The following is a 20188-nucleotide window of genomic DNA, read 5'->3' as shown; positions in this document are numbered from 1 at the left end:
ACACTCGCAAGTGTGTATACGATGGTGGTTTCTGGAAAAGAAGTTCATAAGGGGACTTATGATTAAGGCTGAGTGAAGAAGTGCAATTAATTAAATAGGTGGCTGTGAGAATGCATTCATCCCAAAAAGAATTGGAAAGATTAGCTTGAAAACGTAAACACCGAGCCACACTAAGAAGATGGCGATGTTTACGCTCGGCAACACCATTCTGTTGAGGTGTATCCACACATGGGCGCTCGTGAAAAATGTCTTGATCATAGAAAAAAGTTTGAAGTGAAGTGAATAGAAATTCTCTACCATTATCAGTGTGCATGTGCTTAATGATGCAATTGAATTGATTTTTAACCATGGCGCAAAAAATTTTAAGGCAAGAGAAAGTATTAGATTTCATGCGCGTAAGATAGACTCGTGTAGCACACGAGTCGTCATCCACGATTGTTAAAAAACAATGCGCACTGGAAAATGAAACTGTAGGATAACCACCTCATATACCAATAAATCCGATTAAAACAAAATGTGTTCTTATTTGTATTCAAAGAAAAAGGTAAATGAGTGTGCTTTACTCCAGCACAAACATCACAAGGCAAATGAGAAGAAGAAATATTTAAGGTTTTCGGAATGCATGAAATAGAAGGGTAACCAAAACGTTGATGCCAAAGAGTAGTGTCAGAAACGCGCTGAGAGTGGAAAACTGAGGCGGAGGGAGGTTTATAGTGATAAAGTTCATCCTGTACTTCACACATTCCAATCAACCTCCTCGTTGAGAGGTCTTCAAAACACAAAAGGTAGGAAAAAATATAGCCACTCAATTGAGATTAGTGATAAGTTTGCTAATGGACAATAAATTAAATTTAAATGAAGGCACATAAAGAACATTAGAAAGAAAGAAATTAGGAGAAAAATGCATAGTGCCAATATGAGTTACAGGAACAATGTCACCATTTGGAAGCTTAATGGGGCATGACTAATTAAGAAGTTTAATATTATCAAGAGAAGACAAATTGGAAGTCATATGATCGGACGCACCTGAATCAACAATCCATTCAGTATTAGAAAAAAAAAACAAAAAAACAAAGTGACAAGAGGCAAGGGTACTAGCAAAATTGGCAGAGTTGATGTTCAAGGGCAATAAAAGATCCAAGAGTTGACGGTCACTGGTGAGTCAAAGAATAACAATCTCAGAAGAAGTTAAAGAACCTGTGATAGTATTTGCAGCCATTGAAGAATCAGATGCGATGTTAGTCATATTGCAGATTAGTTCAGGCAAAGCAAACCACCAAATTGGGTCAGATCTGATCTCTTTTCCAGGTGGAGATGCGAAGAAACAGAGAGGCTATGAGCTTGAGGATCTGTTGCCGGAAAACTATCCGAAAACAAGAATGATGCCGCAGTCGGAGCAACAAGCAGAGATGTCACTGGAGAAGGCAACCTGAGGCTTGAGGGATACCCGGAGATGATCAACCGAAAAATTGCCATCAAAGCTAAGATGGTTGGATTGCCAGAAAAACAGAGCTAAGATACTGCCAAAGAAGATGGGTGCCGGAGAAGAAAACAGGACTGATCCAAATCGAGTCAGATCCGATCTATGTGAGGGACGGCTACTACAGCTCTCATCGGAGAAGACGACCAGGACGACAAGGGGAGGAGACCGCAAAAAAAAAAAAAAAAAAAAACTTGTCTCATTCTTAAGATTTGGCACGCCAATCATTTGGTTGAGACCACCGGGAACAGTGGTAGATGTGGCAAAGACAACTGAAGCAATAAGGACAACAACCACCGAAAGGTATTCAACAACATGAACCACTTAGACGTATTCCGCAACAAGAACTATTGAGCACTGCGAAGACGACAGTCTGACGGAGAAAGAGACGACGCCAGAAAAATGCCGTCAAAAAATCAAGAACCTTCTGAAAGACGCCGGAGATAAAGAGCGCTGGAGATGCACCAACTGTGACTGAGAACTAACATCGAATTGAACGCGAACGCCAAAGATGCACTAGCCGAAGACGACTGGTGGAGAAGACGGGAGACAGGAAACATGAGGACGAACTGAGAGGTGTAGAGCTGTCGGAGAAGACAAACGGAGAAGCACTGAGACGTCGAGAGATATCCAGAAAAAAAAAAAAAAAGAAGGTAATAATGTTTGTTCGTGTCTGAGAGATGGCAAGACTACCGAAGAAGATGAGAGACTGCTAGAGGGTTTTGAAAGACGACAAGCCGAGAGAGAGCTTGGGATGACTGTGAGCGTCGAGAAGGAACTAGCTAGAGACAACAAACAGGACAGCCGGAGACAACAAACAGGACTAAGAATGGTGGGGCGAACGATTAGCGGCGGTGGCGACAAAGAAAGTGATAAAAAAAAAAAAAAGGAAAACCTAGAGCTCTGATACCATGTTAAAATTTGAAAAAAGACATTTTTCTATGTTTTATTATTTAGCATTACATGGGTGTATATATCTATATATATATATATATACACATGAGTCAAGGAAACAAGTTCCCAAATTAATCCTAAATATTTGCCCTATAATATGGTTTCTGATTTAGACAAATATAGATAACGTGTGTGCGCTAACATACCTCCATTGCAGACGCGACACATCTACTCACACCCATTACGGATGGAACATTTCATAGATGCTCCATCCCTACCTAACGCCAACTTCATTTCTTCAGGTCCGCCTATCAGCACTGCGCAAAACCCTCTGTAACAAACTTATATTCCCCCCTATAATCGTAAGGGAATCTCTCTCATTTCTTGTCTTTATCCTCAACTGTGTAACAGCCTCTTTGATTCTTCTTCTTGTATAAATACACTGTATACATTAATACAATACAATATGGAAAGCAAGTTTACAACAATGCCTACTCTGACATGGTATCAGAGCTAGCGTACAGCAGTCATCAAAATGGCCGACACCACAGCTGCTGCCTCTCCTTCTGCTACCCCCCTCTCTGCTGCTCCCTCTGCTACCCCTACATCATCCTTCTCCCATATTGTCACCAGTAAACTCACTACCAACAATTTCCCTCTCTGGCGGGTTCAGTGCCTATCTTCGTGGCCAAGATCTATATCAATATGTCGATGGCAGTCTCCAAGCTCCTCCACAGCTTCTTCCTGATCAACTTGCTGATATCTTCACCAAGCCCCTGGTCTCCGACACATTTTTCCGATTACGATCGAGCCTCAATATTCGTGGTACACCATTGGACTCGAGGGGGCGTATCAACATTGCGCATAACCCTCTGTAACAAACTTATATTCCCCCCTGTAACCGTAGGGGAATCTCTCTCCTTTCTTGTCTTTATCCTCAATTGTGTAACAGCTTCTTTGATTCTTCTTGTATAAATACACTGTATACATCAATACAATACAATATGGAAAGCAAGTTTACAGCAATGCCTACTCTGACACGGCCACTCTAATATCAAGACACGTTGGTCATCAATTATTTCCATAAAATATCAAATTGCCAAGATATATATAGATTATATATGTATTTTCAAAAGAAATAATTACATTTATGAGACAACTAAAACATAATGTACACATACTTTTATCTTCCTTCAGCCACAACTATGCTTCCACAATAATTTGATGTGTATGAAAAGCAAAAAAATCGACCTAATATTGTACACAATGAGATACAAATTGATATAAATTAAGACAGCAAGTAGCCAGTTCTCATCTTTGGAGCTGCTCAGCAGTGGGATTGCTGGTGGCAGAGGATGCTGCTGTCCTGCAATTCTGAATTCCATTATCAACAGGGGCTGTAACGCCCCACTTCCCCTCAGATTCTAAGGGCTCTAAAACCTTAATTGTTCCATCAGTCAGTCCAACAGCCAATTGATTTGGCTCCTGTGGGTGCGTTGCAATGACAAGTGGATAAACAATTTGGCTGTCAAAAAGTCAAAACATACTATTCAATGCTGAAGGCCAAATTCAACTAATTAATTAAATTACAGAAAAATAGAAAATAAAAATATTATTATTATTATTATTATAGAATATTGTCTTGCCGTTTTTCCAAAAAGAAACAGGGAAAGAAGCAATGCAATGTTTCTCATAACCCCAGTTCAACAGACGTACATTGCCTGCAGGTAGGTCTAGAGAGTTGGCTCTGTTAGCAGGTTGTGATCTTTTAGATTGGCCCTTGTCTTGGCTAAGTGCCCCACTGGGGGGTAATCCTAGGTCTGGTTTTTTGGAATCTAGCAGTAGGGAGAGCCTCTAAGCTTTTGGATGAGTGGAAAGTTGCATTATTCTTATCCAGGCTTGTCTTGCTAGTCCCCCTCTACTATTTTGTACGGTGGGGACAGCTAGTAAAATTGAGAAGATCATGCGAGATTTACTTTGGTTGGGGTTGGGAGTTGGAGGTTAAGAATAAGAGAGATCACCTTGTTAGCTGTGAGACTTTTTGTAGGTCTAGGTTGGAGGGGTGTCTAGTGTCTAAAAACACTATTATTGGCTAAATGCTTATGGTGGTATCCCTTAAAGGAGTCCTCTCTCTAGCATAAAATCATTAAAAGTAAATTTGGTATGCAAGTGAATGGTTGGGATGCTAATTTAGGAATTAGATGTTCTTTGGAAAGCCCGTGGAGGTGTATTTCTCAGGTATATTCTTAGTTCCTCACACTAAGTTTCCCTTGGGTAGTAACTCTCATATTCATATTTGGGAAGACTTGGATGGCCAATGCTGCTTTATTATATTTTTTTTTTCCTTTCATTATCGTTTTGAGTTCAGTTCATAATGAGGTTATTCCTTCTTTTTGAATTCTGAAGGTCATTCATTTCCTTAGGAATTCCATTTCTGTAGAACTCTTAATGATAAAGAGGTAGAGGAGTAGTCTTCCTTGTTGATGTTATTCGGGACTTCTTGTCCTTCCCTTGGGTGGATAGGCATTCTAGGTCTTTAGACTCTTTGGATGCTCATTCTTGCAAATCATTTTGTGGCTACTCGATTAATGCTAATGTTTCCTTTCCACTCCAAAGAAATATTTGGAAGGCCAAAGTTCCCCCAAAGATAAGTTTTTAGTTGGTTGGTTGTTCTTAAAGAGTTAACACCAACAATCTGTTGCAAAGTAGGAGACGTTCAAAGGCACTTTCTCCTGATATACTTTTTCTTTTTCTTGATAGTTCTGAAACAGCATCTCATTTCTTTTGGTATTTTGAGAGAAAATTGAGTTTGTTCAAAGTTAGTGGAGGATTTGTTGCCACTTCATTTGCTGGTTTGGACCTTTGGTAAAAGAAAGGATGCTCATGCTTTGTGGATGTGTGCAGTTTTCGCACTTCTGTGGGATTTATGGATTGAGAGAGATGCTAGTATATTAATGGGAAAAAAAAACTGAATGAATCTTTGTTATGGGAGAAGATTCATTATTTGGAATCGATTTAGTGTGCTTCTGCTAGTTGTTTTTAGAGGAGTGAGGTTTTCGGATATCCAACGAGATTGGTTAGCTTTGTTAGTCTGATTGTTTGAGTTTTGTTTTATTGTTTTTGTTATATTTCCTTTCCCTTTTTTCCTTTCTTTGGTTTTGGAGGATTTTTCTTGTTCTCCTTGTACAATCTTCTTTTTCTAATAAAGTCATCTTCTTTCTTCTTTTAATAGAATATTCATACTACATTGTGAAAAACTACTTCCAGGTAAAATTTGAATCAAACCCATATATAATAGGGTTGTGTTATCTGAAAAGGTGAGTTACGATCCAATTTACCTGTTTGACAAAGCCTTCGATATGTATGCAGATGGTGCAATTCGACATCTCAATCTTAGGCTATCAGCATCAAACACCCCAACATTACCATCAGTGAATGTGGCATAAATTAGTAGACTATTGCAGGAAAATGCGACAAACGATACAGGGGCAGATAGTACATCTTGCGGCATCCACTGCAATAGACATATACATAAAAAAATTGTTTTCATAAAAAAGCAAATCACTTTAAGTTGTGTTCGGAACATAGATTTCCAGCCTTGGATTTGGATACATGAATTTTGATAACTCAATAGAATTTTGTATTGTACTTTTTCTAAATCCACACAGACTCAATTCAGGGCAAGGTCTAAATTCTTACCCTATGTTTGGCGAGGCCTTGGATTTAGATTTGTATTGGGTTTGGATTAAGATGTAATAGAAAATTGTATTGAAATTTTTCCAAATCCAAATCCAAGGTCCGAAATCCATGCTCCCCAAACAATACCAATTTTTTCTCCTCCTCTTTATTTTGGGAGTGCGGTGAGGTGAGGAGGGATTGTTTTTCACCTGCCGAATGCAATCCATCTTCGAAGCATCATATACTGCAAGTTGTGTCTCGTGGAATACCAACAAGCGGACTTGGTCAGAGTGAAACTGCACTCTAGTGTCACCAGCGGGCGCCTTTCCACCAGGCAATTGAATTGAAATCGATTTCCTCTTATCCCAATTATCACTGTTCCAAAAGCAAAGCTGCAAAACATACATCATATGAAGACATAAATCCCAAGGCAGAAACCATATACTGCTGAGAGCACAATACACAAACAGACAAAATTTCAACACTCTTGTAACACAAAGTATGCAATACAGGCATACTTTACATGAAAGTTTAATGAGTTTCATAAAACCAAGAACCGAAAATTTAAAATACATTCAGTCACCAAAGAATATTAACAGTAAATCTTTGTGGTTGATGAGGATAACCAAAGAAAATAAGCTTTTGAAATGATGCTATGACAGTGATAAGATCCCACAATTTCTTTTCCAGGAACAGGAGGTTCTGGGATTGTCAGATTTTGATGGGTCAAAAGTAATCAGCCTAAGGCTAAAACAAGCATAATCAATTTGGACATGGAAACCCAGACATAGCCCAAACATGAATGGGTTAATTTACCAACCTTGTTAACATAAGGAAAAAAAAACTAAAACACATCAGATTCACAAAAAGACAATGTTTCCTAAGTGGGGCTTATAAGCAACTATGAGACATGGTACCATGTAATTTGAAAATTTTTTGATTTATATGTAAACACGAGCTCTTTACCCAGTGTCCTCATTTACACTTAATGGGACGTTTGGTTTGCAGCATCTTTCAACATTTCTGGAAACGTGATGTCCGTGATGTCCAAATTCCCATATTTGTTTTGGGGATGGAATGTAACATGGCAGTAATCTCACACTCCCTGGGAAGGGGAATGGCTCCACCATGGGTAACTTCCAATGGGATTCCTATTTTGGGACTAAATTGCCCTCACCAATTTTGCCAATTGGACATTAAAGCCCCTATAATAAAATATTATTGCACACTATTATCATATCTAATAACAAATAACAACAATAGAAATCAATAAAAAATGAGAATAATAATATTATTAATTTACAATAACATACACTATAATATAATAGAATACAGCATAAACCCCTCTCCTCCTCCTCCCCCCCCCCCTCCCCCCTCTCTTCCCCAATTGGTCGACATTTTTAGGACGTGGATTTAATTTGATACATTTTTTAGTAGTTTTTTGGGGCTGAAATATGATTTTTGGAAAGCTTGTCAAGATTCCCATGTTGGACCAAACACTAACATGGATATCTTGTGTACATCCTTAAGCATGCTGTAATGCAAACTTAACAAAAATACTCCCAAGAGGCAAACATCTCATTCCCAGGAATGGGATTCGTATGAATATCATTCCATGGAAATATTTATGATTCTGCAAATCAAACACCCACCTTAGAACTTTGGGCTATTTTTAGACTCTAGTTCTATAAATTGACTAGGGTTGTTTTTCTCCAGAAGCACCAGGCATCATCCCACAGTCCCACTCTTGCTTTTCCCCGTTGCCTTAGCATTTTTTTCCTCTTCACTTTTTTCTTTAGCATTTATTTTGATTCAAACTTTCAAGAATCTAAGAGTTCGTTTGATCAGCAAGTTGATTAAATTGACAAACACAGATTTAGGTCTTGACATATATGCCCCCAACACATATTCATGCTACTATCAAGAATTGAAAGGGAATCATAATTAATGGAATCTACTAAATATCTATTTGGTTTGATGATTGGTTTACTTACATTTTCTCTCAAAGAGAATATTTAAGTGAAGTGAAATATCACTTGTTTTTATCTACATTGAATGAGAAATAGTTGAGAAGTTCAGTACATATTCCATTATAGATTATTTTTTATGACTTAAAAGAGCACGAAGCCTTACTTTGTTTTTATTTTTGTTTCTTTTTTGGGGGTCTTATTTTGACTTTGATGTGCACAATCAAAGGAACAAAACTTTTTGACACCTCCAACTTAACATTGATGAGTGATTTTGGTCCCTCATTAGATGAAATCTGTGCTTTATCCTTGCTCAAGCCAAAATGTCTCCACCCAAATGTCTGCAAGGTTTGTGCCTGAAATTGCCAATATAGGTTCCTATATGGTGTGGCGATCACTCATTAAGAAATGTACCTGTCCTTCATCCAACTAACAAATAAGAAGGATACTGTAGCATATGTGGGCAGAAAAAGAAGGGGGCAAAATGAAATGCCAGACACACCAAGGAAAGTAGTGAAAAGAAACATGTTCGCAACAGTATGACTCACTTGAGCATCAGCCCCCGATGACACCAAGATGTTAAGACTCGTAGAAAATGCTAAACCAGTAATCCGCTCCTGATGACCTTTCAATTTTGTTTTAACCTGGAGTAGTAAAGTAGTTCAGTTCATATCAACTATCAAAATAACTTGTCAATCCAAGATATCAGACATTACAGGGGGAAGAACAAATTACCTCATCTACCCTAACATTGTAAATGTGAATGGTTGAATCTTCCATTCCAATTGCTATTATGTTATTATCTTGGGGATGAAATGCTAGGTATGTTGAAGCCGGCGGTGGCGGCATAAATGTTGTCATTACCTGCAAATCAATACAATCTCAACCCAATTATACAGGTCATCAACACCAACAAAGTCCATAATACACACAAGACTTGATCATACAGAAGTAGCTGGCATTGATAAAATCCATTGAGACGTTGACAAGTGCATGTGCATGCACACAAGCACAAATACATATGGATGCATGCATGCATTCATTCTACTGGAACTAATTTACCTTAAAAGTCATCATATTGAACAATGAAACTTTTCCTCCACAAGCAGACATTACATAAGAATCATTCTTTGAGAGTGCGATGCATGGAACTGCTTCTTCAGAATTCTCTGGTACATCATTGGTCATAAGAAGGCCACTGTTTGGTTGCCAATGTTGCGGAGCAACACGGGCAGTGGCCTTTAAATCCACACAGCTGTTAGAAATATATTCAAAAACCAAGAAGGCTGGAAATACTCTCTGAAAAAACATACCTAGGCGTCCAAAATACATACATATGATACATGTAACCATTACCTTCCCACTCATATTTTGTTCACTACGGCTCCACTTCCATAGCTTCTGAACACCATTTGACCCAAGAGCCAAAATGCCAGTGCCAGAATTTGTGTAAAGAAGTCGAACAATCTGTTTAAGAATGAGCAATTATATTATTGATGACTTCAGTAAGAATCTGCATAATGCATATGAATCTGAAATGAAAATGAGGAGGGATGGGAACCTTGCTGGCAGGATTTGTAGTCTCTGGCATGGTAACCGTTCGGCACTGAATAGGATCTACAATCTCAGTGAGCTCCAATGGCTTGGGCCTATCGGATACATCCTCTGAAGTTCTTGACTTCTCCATGCTTCTGGCTGTGGGATCAACTCCATTCTACAAAAGGTATTCATTGGAATCAGATGCAAGTACATCAACATCACTCACTAGGCGAACAAAACATTTCATTGAATTAGGTCATAGAACAGCGACCATCAAATTCTCGCCCAGGACATAATGGAGCTAAGCCATCTTTTGTCATTTCAACATAATACAGCCAATCAATAGTCATGTTCAATGAAAATAATAAAATATTATTGTAAATAGAAGGCAAAATCTCAAAAGGAAATGGTTAGAGTCTAATTTATATCATGTATATCACATACAGGCATAGCAGCAGGCCTGACAGGAGAGCTATTGTCTGTATGTTCCACGCTATTAAAGACCGGATTGAAATTTGCGACTGTCAGAGAGCCAGGGACCTGAGGAAAAAAAATCAACAAATTAAGTTCCTAATTTTTTTATAAAAAATAATGACATTAAAAAGTAAAGAGGGTAAGGAACACCTCAGAAAATAATAACCTTTGCTACAGAAGGTTCAGTGGGTGCTTTGGCTGCTTCATAAGGTCTACTTTCAATTGTTCTTAACGATCGGATGCCATCAGCATTTGCAAGGACCTTGAATCCAGCGTCTGCAGTGCTAACAACTAGAAGATTTCCTTCGTTGTTGAATCTCAATCGGGGAAGACACTGCACAAATGTCATAAAGAATAAAAAAAATGACATAAAATGGAAGGAACTTGCTGATTAAACTTCAAACAGAAAAGATAATACTGACTGGAAGTCCACCCTCGGCATCTATACTTGTGAGGACATTAGAATTATCCATGTCCCAAAATTTTATTTGGTTATCTTCACCAGCAGCAAGAAAACGATTTCGTGTCGTGTCAAACTGCACAACACCTGGTGATTTCTTACTAAACCCAGCATAGGTCCTCTTTATTGCTCCTTCACTTTCATTCCATTCAACTAGGTAAGATTCCCCATCTTTGCTAGCCCCACAAGAGAACAATCTGGGACACAATAGAATATCACTAGCAGCACCTATAATATTTAGACACTAACTACCATATGTTACATTATTAAAAAAAAAAAAAAAAGGGCAGCCCGGTGCACAAACCTCCCACGTATGCAGGGTCCAGGGAAGGGGCAGACTACAATGGGTCTATAGTACGCAGCATATCTTGAATTTTTGCAAAAGGCTGTTTCCACGCCTCGAACCCCTCCAGGTTACACGGCAACAACCTTACCGTTGCGCCTAAGGTCCCCTTCTAACTACTATATGTTACATATATGTAAAAAATAAACACGAAACATTTATGTCTACTGTGGACTTTGCTCAGCATTTAACTAACCTACTTCCATCAGCACTATACAGCATTGTTGTACGCCACTGCCCAGGAGCATCATAGTCAACCCTGGAGCCAATATTGTCATACAACCAAGCCTTTATTTTCCCATCAAGTGCAGTAGATAATATAAACTGCAAGATAAACCATAAATGAGTGAGGCCCATCTACATTGACAGATGAATCTTCAAAAATTACTAATGTTATTATTATAATGTTTCTAGAACTATGCTTACTCTACACATTGTCATGCCTGGTTGGTATCAATGATATTGTTCTAAGGCCCCTGCTTACAGAATGAATGATGAATCATGATCCAAAGCGCAAATAATATGGACTAACTGGGCCCATAACCTAAAAGGTAGACTGCAGCTATGGCTGTCAAGCTAATTCCTCACATGACCATGCCATAGAGCAAGGGTTACTGCATTGTGGAAAATTCAGTAAATCCAAAAATTTGTTTCCAGCTTGTTTGAAACCCTAGCAAGTCCCTCCAACAGCAAGGAGCAGACCAGATTATCAAAATGGATGTATGGAGCCTAAAATACCCCAGTTGATTCAATTTCCATTCACACAAATTAATGAGAACATCTTGGGTAACAGTGACCATACATAGTGTTTGGGCATTTTTCTGCCTGCCTGGATTTTCTAAACTAGCATTATACTTCTTCAACCAACTGCTACAATTGCAGTGGACAATAAGAGAGAGAGAGAGAGAGAGTTTATCTCATCTTTGCATCAACCCCTAGTAATTTCCACACTATACTGACTGTAACAAAAATTTAGCCACAAAACTTGTCTAACCTGAATATTTTCCTTCTGGTGGGGACAAACAGAATAAACAGGTGCCTCATGGCCTTCAAAGTTATAAAGCTTTCTTCCAGCTAAATCCCAAACCTGTCAAATTTCTCAAAGCTCAGCAAAACATGAAAATTGGTTCATACAAGGCTGCTATTTTCTTGCTCTCACCTTTATTAACTTATCTTCCCCACAAGTTACAACACATAGCTGTTTGTTCGGATAAGAAAATGCCAGGTCATTTACGCCACCAGCATGGGCATCGATCTATCAGGAAATTGGGCCAAACATCAGATTGCATGTACAAATCACATTGTTAAGGCAGAATAGATAAATGCTAAGCCGCCACTAGACCTAAAAGCTTAAGGCTAACAGTTCATATCAAGCATTAAAACTTCCCCACATGCACGGGCCAGTCACATGAGGAGAGTTAAAACAAATATTGAACCATGCTCACTAAGGAAATAACTACATCCAACTTGGGATAATGATAAGACCCTGGTGTTTTATCAGAGAAACAAGGGAAATTTAAAGAATGAAATATTAAGAGAAATAGGGTTTGATCACTTCGAAGGGATCTGCCTCCAAATTAGCCAAAGGCTATGAATTATGCTATTGCTTCATTGTTTGAATGCCAAAAGCTCTATAGGGGGTCACATATACATAGGGTAGAGAAACTTACTCCTATATTAGAACCGTAAAATATCCCCTAGAATCCTAATTGATTTGGGAATAATGGAATATTAACAAACATTAAATAATCCTAACATTAAGTAGAACCCCAATTGATTTGGGAATCCTATCAACATTAAATAATCCTATATTAAATAGAATCCCAATTGATTTGGAAGTCATAACACATTGATTTGAGAATCCTAACAAATAATTTAACGAATAGAAAAAAATAATGCAAGTAACGACACCTGAACTTAGGAACCACTAGAGACCATGAATTTGACACCATCGTTAAAGCTCGATATACATTGTTGGCCCAACACCTGATAGCTTAAGCTTCAACGTAAAGTTGTTGCTTAACATGGTATAAGAGCTATGGTTGTTAGGAAGTCCTGGGTTCTTGTCTTGTTGCCTGTGTTTATGTGTAGTAGTTAAAAATTATCTTATTCCTAGTACTGGATGCCATTTATTGTTTGTTTATCTCTCCTCATGCAATCAGGCTGCACGTGTTAGGGAGTGTTAAAGCTTGACATACATTGTTGGTCCACAAGGTAATAGCTTAAGCTTGTAGGTAAAGTGAGTGCTTAACAACTATGTTAAGTTATCTCTGGATCTAAAAGCATAAAGTGTAAAGTTGTTGGCTAAGAATGTATATTAAGCCTTATCATACAACATATCATACAACATACCTGTAGATGTTGGCGTAGATCATTGGGCCCTTGAAAAGCATACAAATGAATCAAATGCTTCAAAAATGCAATCCCTGCAATAACCACGACATGTCAAGAAGTATGAACATGCACCCATTGAATGATAGATGTCCATTCGCACAAACATACCAATAAAATTTCCATCAGGACTCCATGCTAAGCGATTGACAGATATTGACATATCTTGGACAATAGTCGCCTGCGAGAAACTCACAGTTATGAGGGTACAAGTACAAAATAAGTACTTAGTTAAACTTCCATCATTCCCAAAAATCAGGTTTACAACCCCCCAAAACCTAATCCATAAATTCAAGAAAATGAAAATGAGGGAAGAATGTTACAAGAGGGAAATGGCAAACTTAAATCCTTGCAAACAATCCAGAGGAAAAAAGAGTGCACATGGCCAACCCCAAACAGTTTGGAGAAGTCTTTGTTGACTTGCCTGGCAGTGGCAGCAGTCTTGAGTTCCAACCCCAAACCCACGCCCCCCCCCCCCCCCCTTTTTCCGCCCACTTCTCTTCTTCCCAAAGAACAGGATGAAAAGGGGCCAACAACTCAAATTCTGATATGTGGATAGACAGGCAGATAAATTTAAAATACGAAACAAGAAACAACTAAAACCATAGCAAACATGATGAAATCATTTTAAAAAGCACTAATGTTACCGACTGCAAACATTTGACTAGGAAAGAAGAGTTTCTCGAAGAAGAGACAGAAGGGAAAGATCAGACTGCTGAGGCCCTCATGAACAATTCATAAGTGGAAAAAAAGTAAATAATGTGATGGACTCTAAATATATCCGAGAAGTCACCATTGTTTGCCAAGAAGATCTTTGTTGTCTTAGTATCGGTAGCTCAAAAAGCTCAAAAAATAGGATAAAACCGTTAAATCAATCACATCTTGTAAAAAAATCTGAAAAAAAACTGTGCTGCTGATCTCAAATGCATTAGATAAGGTTTTTGCCAAGTTGAGGATGTAATTGCAGCAGCAATAATTACGACAAAAAAAAGAATAAATAAAAGAAAAAGTAAGAAAGGGCACCCTAGTGCACAAGGTTACCACCAAAGCGGAGCCCGGAAAGGGTCAGACAAATAGCCTTATCTCCTCATGTACAGAAGCTGTGAGACTCAAATCAACAATGTTTGGATTGCAATGGATCAAGAGGCCTGCTCTCAATGAGGAAAAATAAAAGAAGAAAAGGGCAATGACAAGAAGAAGAAATCAAGTGACTAAATCTCCATGAGTGTGACTCCTGCATGGAAACACGTTCATCCAGCCAAACCCGTATGGTTGGGGCAAGTCTTTCTTGATAGATGATTAGTGGTAATGATAATACTATGATTCATGGTTACGGGACTTTGATGCAAAGATAACAATAGGTTTTAACATACTGACAAAAAAGCTGCCATATCTAACAATTTGAATGTTCTTGATACCAGCTCTTCTTAGAGTCAAATTTTCGAAATTATAATAGCAGCATTTGGTATTTTCCCAGAAAAGAAATAATGATTAAAAACCAAATGAATCAAACCCTCATGAACATGAAACTAGAGCAAAGAAAAGATTCATGTAGGGTCCTAGGTCAAGGCATATGTTTTTGTTGACCCCTAAGAAAAGATTCATGTAGGGTCCTGGGTCAAGGCATATGTTTTTGTTGACCCCTACTTCGAATGCAAAAATGGATACTAGTTAAAAGAAAGACTGATCTTAAAGTGAAAAGGCCATCCTGAAATCAAGGGCATGTACAAATAAATATTATTTAAAAAAAAATGAAGTTAGAATTTTAGAACTTCAACTCAAATATGAGATAGGAACCTGAAGCTGTGCTGAACATGCAGTCATGTCCCATATCTTGAATGGCTTCGACACCAGCCTCTCTCGTGACCCAATTTCCCATAGTGTTATTTCACCATTGCTACAGCCAACTAATAAAATAAATAAATAAAGTCAAACAAGGGAGAGAACTGCAAAGCCCCCAAATTACAAAATGGGAGTATTAATTTTTCTTCACTGGAGGCACTAGCGCCCAGAGTCTTTCCTACCAACAAGTAACGTATGATGAGAAGGATGGAAATCTATGCTTGTCACAGTGGATCCCTGATGCATGGTGCAAACCACAGTCCTTGGTAAGTCATCAAGTGACCATGAAGCTGCTTGAGGTGCAGGATATGTGACCTGCACACAGAAATTGAGCACTCCTGGTTAGGTAACAAGACAGTCACTAGTAGAGGCATCATGAATAATCCATAAGCGTATGTGAGGAATCCAAACTCTTTAAGATACCTCATCAACAGATTGTGCAGGCCGCAAACGTTTCATTAGTTGATCATGATCATTATTTTGATAATCAATCACTCCAGGAGCATTTGAAGTTGTTCTAAGATGTTTCAAAACAGAAACTGTTCAAAAGGAAAAGTGAAACAAATTAGGCATGCTAATAGGAAAAAAGTCAACCAAAAGTAGGTTGTGTTAATTATGCCACCACTTGGCCCCAAATCTTAAGATGGAATGGGCAATAAATAAGGGGGCATTTGGTATCACATTCAAAAATTATAGAAGCAAAAATCAGAAACAAAATACAAAAACTAGAAACAAAAGCTAAAAACCAAAAACCAGCAGACTATTTGGTTAATATTTATAAAACTAAAATAAATTTAAAAATTAATTAAAAATGCACATTTTCATTTTTAAATCAAATAATATTATAAAAATATGATTAAAATAATAAAATTACAAAATAATGCACATTAAAAAATTACTATAATAAAAACAAAAAATATTATAATTATTTAAATTAATTGTAAATTGTAATACTTGCACAACTTATTTTGCAATAAAAATGTTATTGGACATGAAAATTGAAAAATAGAAAAAATATTTTGTAATTGGCTTTATTATTATTTTTTGAAATTTATGTATATTTGTATTTCAATTATATTTATATTCATATGATCATTTTATTTTTATTTTTAATTTAAAAGTGTAAAAAATGAATGATTTAATTCAAAAGAACTATTTATGGATATTAAAATTTCTGACAAGAAGTTGCCAAAACAACTAAAAACCATAAAATCTGATTTTCAGCTTTTTTGCAGACAGTAGAAAACCAACAATGGAAACAGAAAATTGGCAACATAAACAAACGCATTTTTATAATATGTTTCTTTACTATGCAGAAATAAAAACAGAATATAGAAAATAACAACAATACCAAACAGATCCTAAAAACGTCCAGCTATCCACAGCATGTGAAGAGGCAAGCAAACAATAGAAACAGAAGAAGGATAAGGAGGTTAGAAACTTGGACCTCTAAAAGCCTAGATCAATAATACCACATTAATATACTCTACAGGAATGAGTTGACCAATTAAATGCGTCTAGTTGTGTCAATTTCACAATCCTGTCATATATGGTCAAATTCTTTGATATTTTCTCACTAGAGATTGAAGAAACTACAAAGTTCTAAGAAAGAAATTTCCCCATTGACGAGCTACTGATCCACACCCCCATCCCACCCCACCCCCACTACCACTCCAAAAAGAGCAAGAATAGCACCAAAAGCAGAGAGAGAGAGAGAGAGAGGGATAGGTGAATTTTATGAATAATGTGTGCATTTATTTTCATTATTTTTTTTCAACAAATACTGATAACACCTTGACTAGCCATGATTTGGTGCGACTGCATTTATGTTTGTACAAATATGGCTTGAATTAACATTACTTGCTGAAAAAAGTAATTGCACCAAAGAAACTAGTGAAGCACAGGCGAAATCGGAAAATAAACTCCAGGAAACAGGCAGCTTGGAAGTGCTCGCTGTTCCAACTGAAATATAAAACAAATCTAAAACAAATCCCCAACCTCGCCTCCACTCTCAACCCCAAAAAAAGTAAATTAAATTAAAATAATTCAATCAAGCAGCAAAGAAAATAATTGAATATGAATGGCTCACATATTTACAGCAGACATTCTTCTAACAAAAAAATAATAGCAATAGATGCCATAAGAAATGACTCTTAGATTTACAGACAATGTCCTTTTAACAAAAATATATATAAACAATCGGCATCATAAAAAATGGCACTCAGACTTATAGAGGCCATTAAATTTTTTTTCTAACCATTGATTTACACATATTTAATGAAGTGTTCCACAAAATGGTAAGATAATGATGAGTGAAGTTTAGAGATAGTTCTGTTTCTTGCACCATGGCATGGACAATCATTATGTTTCTACAACTTCTATAATGCCGACTCCAGAGAAAATAAAGATCCAACCTTGATTTGATGGAACAGGAATTGACGATGCAGCAACAACAGCTGACTGAACAGATGAGGAAGCATTGCCATTCGCCATCCAGCCTACTAGAGCATTAGAATTAGCAGCTGCCACAGCTGGTGGAAAGGGCTGCACACATTAATAAAACAAATTCAGACATCCCAAGGTCAACATTAAAAGATGAAGATTCTCAGTCCTTAAAACTCAAAACCTTTGAGAGAGATAAGAACATACTCCACCATGTGCTCCTATTGGAGCATAAGTAGGCTTTGCACCTGCTGCTACCGGAAGAGTGACAAGGGGAGGTGCACGAGCTCCATTTGGGGGGGAACAAGTGTGATCAGTGAATAAGGTTTTAATGTCGGGGTTTGGCCTTGGGTTCTTGCACAGCTGGTGCTGCCAGTTCAAACTGTGTAATCCATTGATAAGTTTTATCAGCCAGACATATTAGAGTCAGATGAAGTTGTTGGATTTGGACCCATGGATCCAGCTACATGTATTTGTTCCTTTATCATGGCAAAAACACAATAGTGAAAGAAGCTATCTGACAACAACTAAAAACTTAATCTCAACTAGTTGGATTCAGTTCCATGAAATTGTTTCCCTTATTCAACTCCATTTAAAGCAACCTGTTCTATTAAGTAGGATTTCATAAAATTTTTGGCTAAATTGATTTTTCTGGCAGCTAGCAAAATGAACCATCCTGTGCATCATAATCATCCCATCTCCAATGGAAATGGCCAATCAATTTTCAGTCCCATTTCAAGATAGATTGATCATTGTCCTGCCATTAAATCTAAATACGTCCAAGGTGGGAGGTCAAATGGGAGATTCCATCAAGGCCAGCTTCATCCATAGTGAAACATGTAAAAAATATTAATTATTTAAGAATAACTACTAATAATAGTGAGTTAGTAACTAAATATTTTTTTGCTGTAATGACAGAGAACAGAAAGAAAAAATATCAAACATATCAAACTCACCTTTGATTGATCAGAGTTCGCAGGCGTGACGTCTTCAAAGTGGGAAAAGCAAGCTTATCACGGAACAAAGGATTTGCTTCAATCATTTTCTTAAGCTCCGCAAGCATTATGCTTCGAGCTGATTTAGTGTCCCCATATTTGGATAACTGCTCATTCTCCCTAAGCCAAGGAAACATAGTCATATATCCGTGCATAATTCCATTTTTATGAAATTTATTTTCTCCTTTTTCAAAAGGAAAAAAAAAAAAGTATACAGCCACAGATAATCTCTTTTTACGAGAATTTCAACTGGCATATACCATAGATTCGCCACAATTTTTAAAATTACCTGAAATTCTCCATAGTTAGAAGTAGTGTTATTTCTTTGTAAAGTTCTTCATTAAATGTTGAAAACACTTTCAAATCCTTCACCAGTATCTCAACAGCCTTTGCTCTGTCCTTCCTGAGTGACCAAAAAATTATTTTAGAAAAATCCATATGAGAGAGAGAGAGAGAGAGAGAGAGAGAGAGGGACCTGTCTAAAGCTTCAAGGTATTTTTGCTTCCTGATCTCGAAGAAAATCTTCATGGAGTAACGATTATCATCGACTTTGGTGAAACCTGAGAGGTACTTCTCAACTTCGTCCCACTCTCCAGCCATGGCTTTCTCCTCAAAGTACTTCACGTTGAAGAAGAAGCCCGACTCTTGCTCCAATCTAAGCTCAACACCATCGCCGCGCAAATTCATCAAATTACATCAAAATCAAACAATCTAACAAAAAAAAAGTGAAAAGAAAACAATAATAAGACGAACAAAGCTTACTTGTGCACGGACTCCTTGAACTTCTCCTCTTCCAGAAATTGCAGGATCAGAAACACCAATTCTCTGCTCAAAGACGACATTTCCGACCAATTTCAAAGCCAAAACAAAATTCACCCAATCAAGCGACTCCACACCCTCTGCGATGCCGAGATTAAAGATTTACGAGCTAGGGTTTATCGATTCGAGAGCAGAATCATGAACGAGAGAGAGAGAGAGAGAGAGAGAGAGAGAGAGAGCGAGAATAATAGAACATCAACGTCGGCGGTCGTGTTGCTTTCAAGGCGGGAAGATGGCGGTGCTTCTAGTGCCGCTTCCGGCTAGGGTTTCCGCTGCTCCCATTCTTCTTGTCGAAGCAATTACAGTAGAAGAAAAAGCTGCCGATGAAAATATAAAAGAGATAAAAGGAAGACTCAATTCTCGCCTTCTTCGATGCGCTCTGCAGTGCAGGGTCCTCCATTCCCACGGCCTATCAGTGATAAGCTAGTTCAGCTATCGGCCTTTTCTGATAACTTCTCAGATCAAAAATTCCTCGCAGTGGCCCAGGTGGGGAAACGTGATTGGACCGTGCCCGGTTAGACCCGTGTGAATACTAATAACAGCCACCGCCTCCGCCTCCGCCTCCTTTCTTCTATAAGACAGCTGGATTTGACCAATAAAAAATATTTGTCGACCCAATTATCTTAATTAATTAATTTATATAATTTTAGTTAAATGACTTAATCAATTTTTTAGAGGTGAAAAATTATGAAACAAATTGAAGAAACAGGAATTGGCAAAGTTTTTTTTTTTTTTTATGTTAAATTTAGGACAAAAAAATACTGACCTACATTCAAGTTTGATAAAAAGACAAGGACTTCTATTGAGATTTCAAAAATATATTCTGAACTTTCAAAAATTTCATATCTGCTATAAAATTTATCA

At 37.6% G+C, this 20188-nt stretch overlaps 1 protein-coding gene across 1 annotated transcript; it reads right to left on the bottom strand.

The window, feature by feature from the left end:
* Nucleotides 1–3452: 3452 nt before the first annotated feature.
* LOC131150755 (topless-related protein 2) lies at nucleotides 3453–19739 on the bottom strand. The gene is made up of 25 exons (XM_058101690.1): nucleotides 19268–19739; nucleotides 18981–19160; nucleotides 18795–18908; nucleotides 18467–18625; nucleotides 17718–17892; nucleotides 17483–17612; nucleotides 15492–15607; nucleotides 15251–15383; nucleotides 15024–15133; nucleotides 13338–13407; nucleotides 13188–13261; nucleotides 11995–12090; nucleotides 11830–11922; nucleotides 11032–11159; nucleotides 10455–10689; nucleotides 10199–10366; nucleotides 10003–10098; nucleotides 9581–9733; nucleotides 9376–9486; nucleotides 9082–9258; nucleotides 8755–8883; nucleotides 8568–8663; nucleotides 6262–6444; nucleotides 5713–5888; nucleotides 3453–3899 (listed from the first exon to the last, which is right to left on the bottom strand). Exons 1-25 carry the CDS (start codon nucleotides 19345–19347, stop codon nucleotides 3686–3688), a joined length of 3396 nt encoding a protein of 1131 aa, XP_057957673.1. The 5' UTR covers nucleotides 19348–19739; the 3' UTR covers nucleotides 3453–3685.
* Between the last annotated feature and the right edge of the window lie 449 nt (nucleotides 19740–20188).

The sequence above is a fragment of the Malania oleifera genome, chromosome 3 (assembly GCF_029873635.1).
Source record: "Malania oleifera isolate guangnan ecotype guangnan chromosome 3, ASM2987363v1, whole genome shotgun sequence".
Classification (NCBI taxonomy): Eukaryota; Viridiplantae; Streptophyta; class Magnoliopsida; order Santalales; family Ximeniaceae; genus Malania; species Malania oleifera.
Note: the sequence above shows the minus strand (reverse complement) of the source record. Positions and strands in the feature narration are given on the sequence as shown.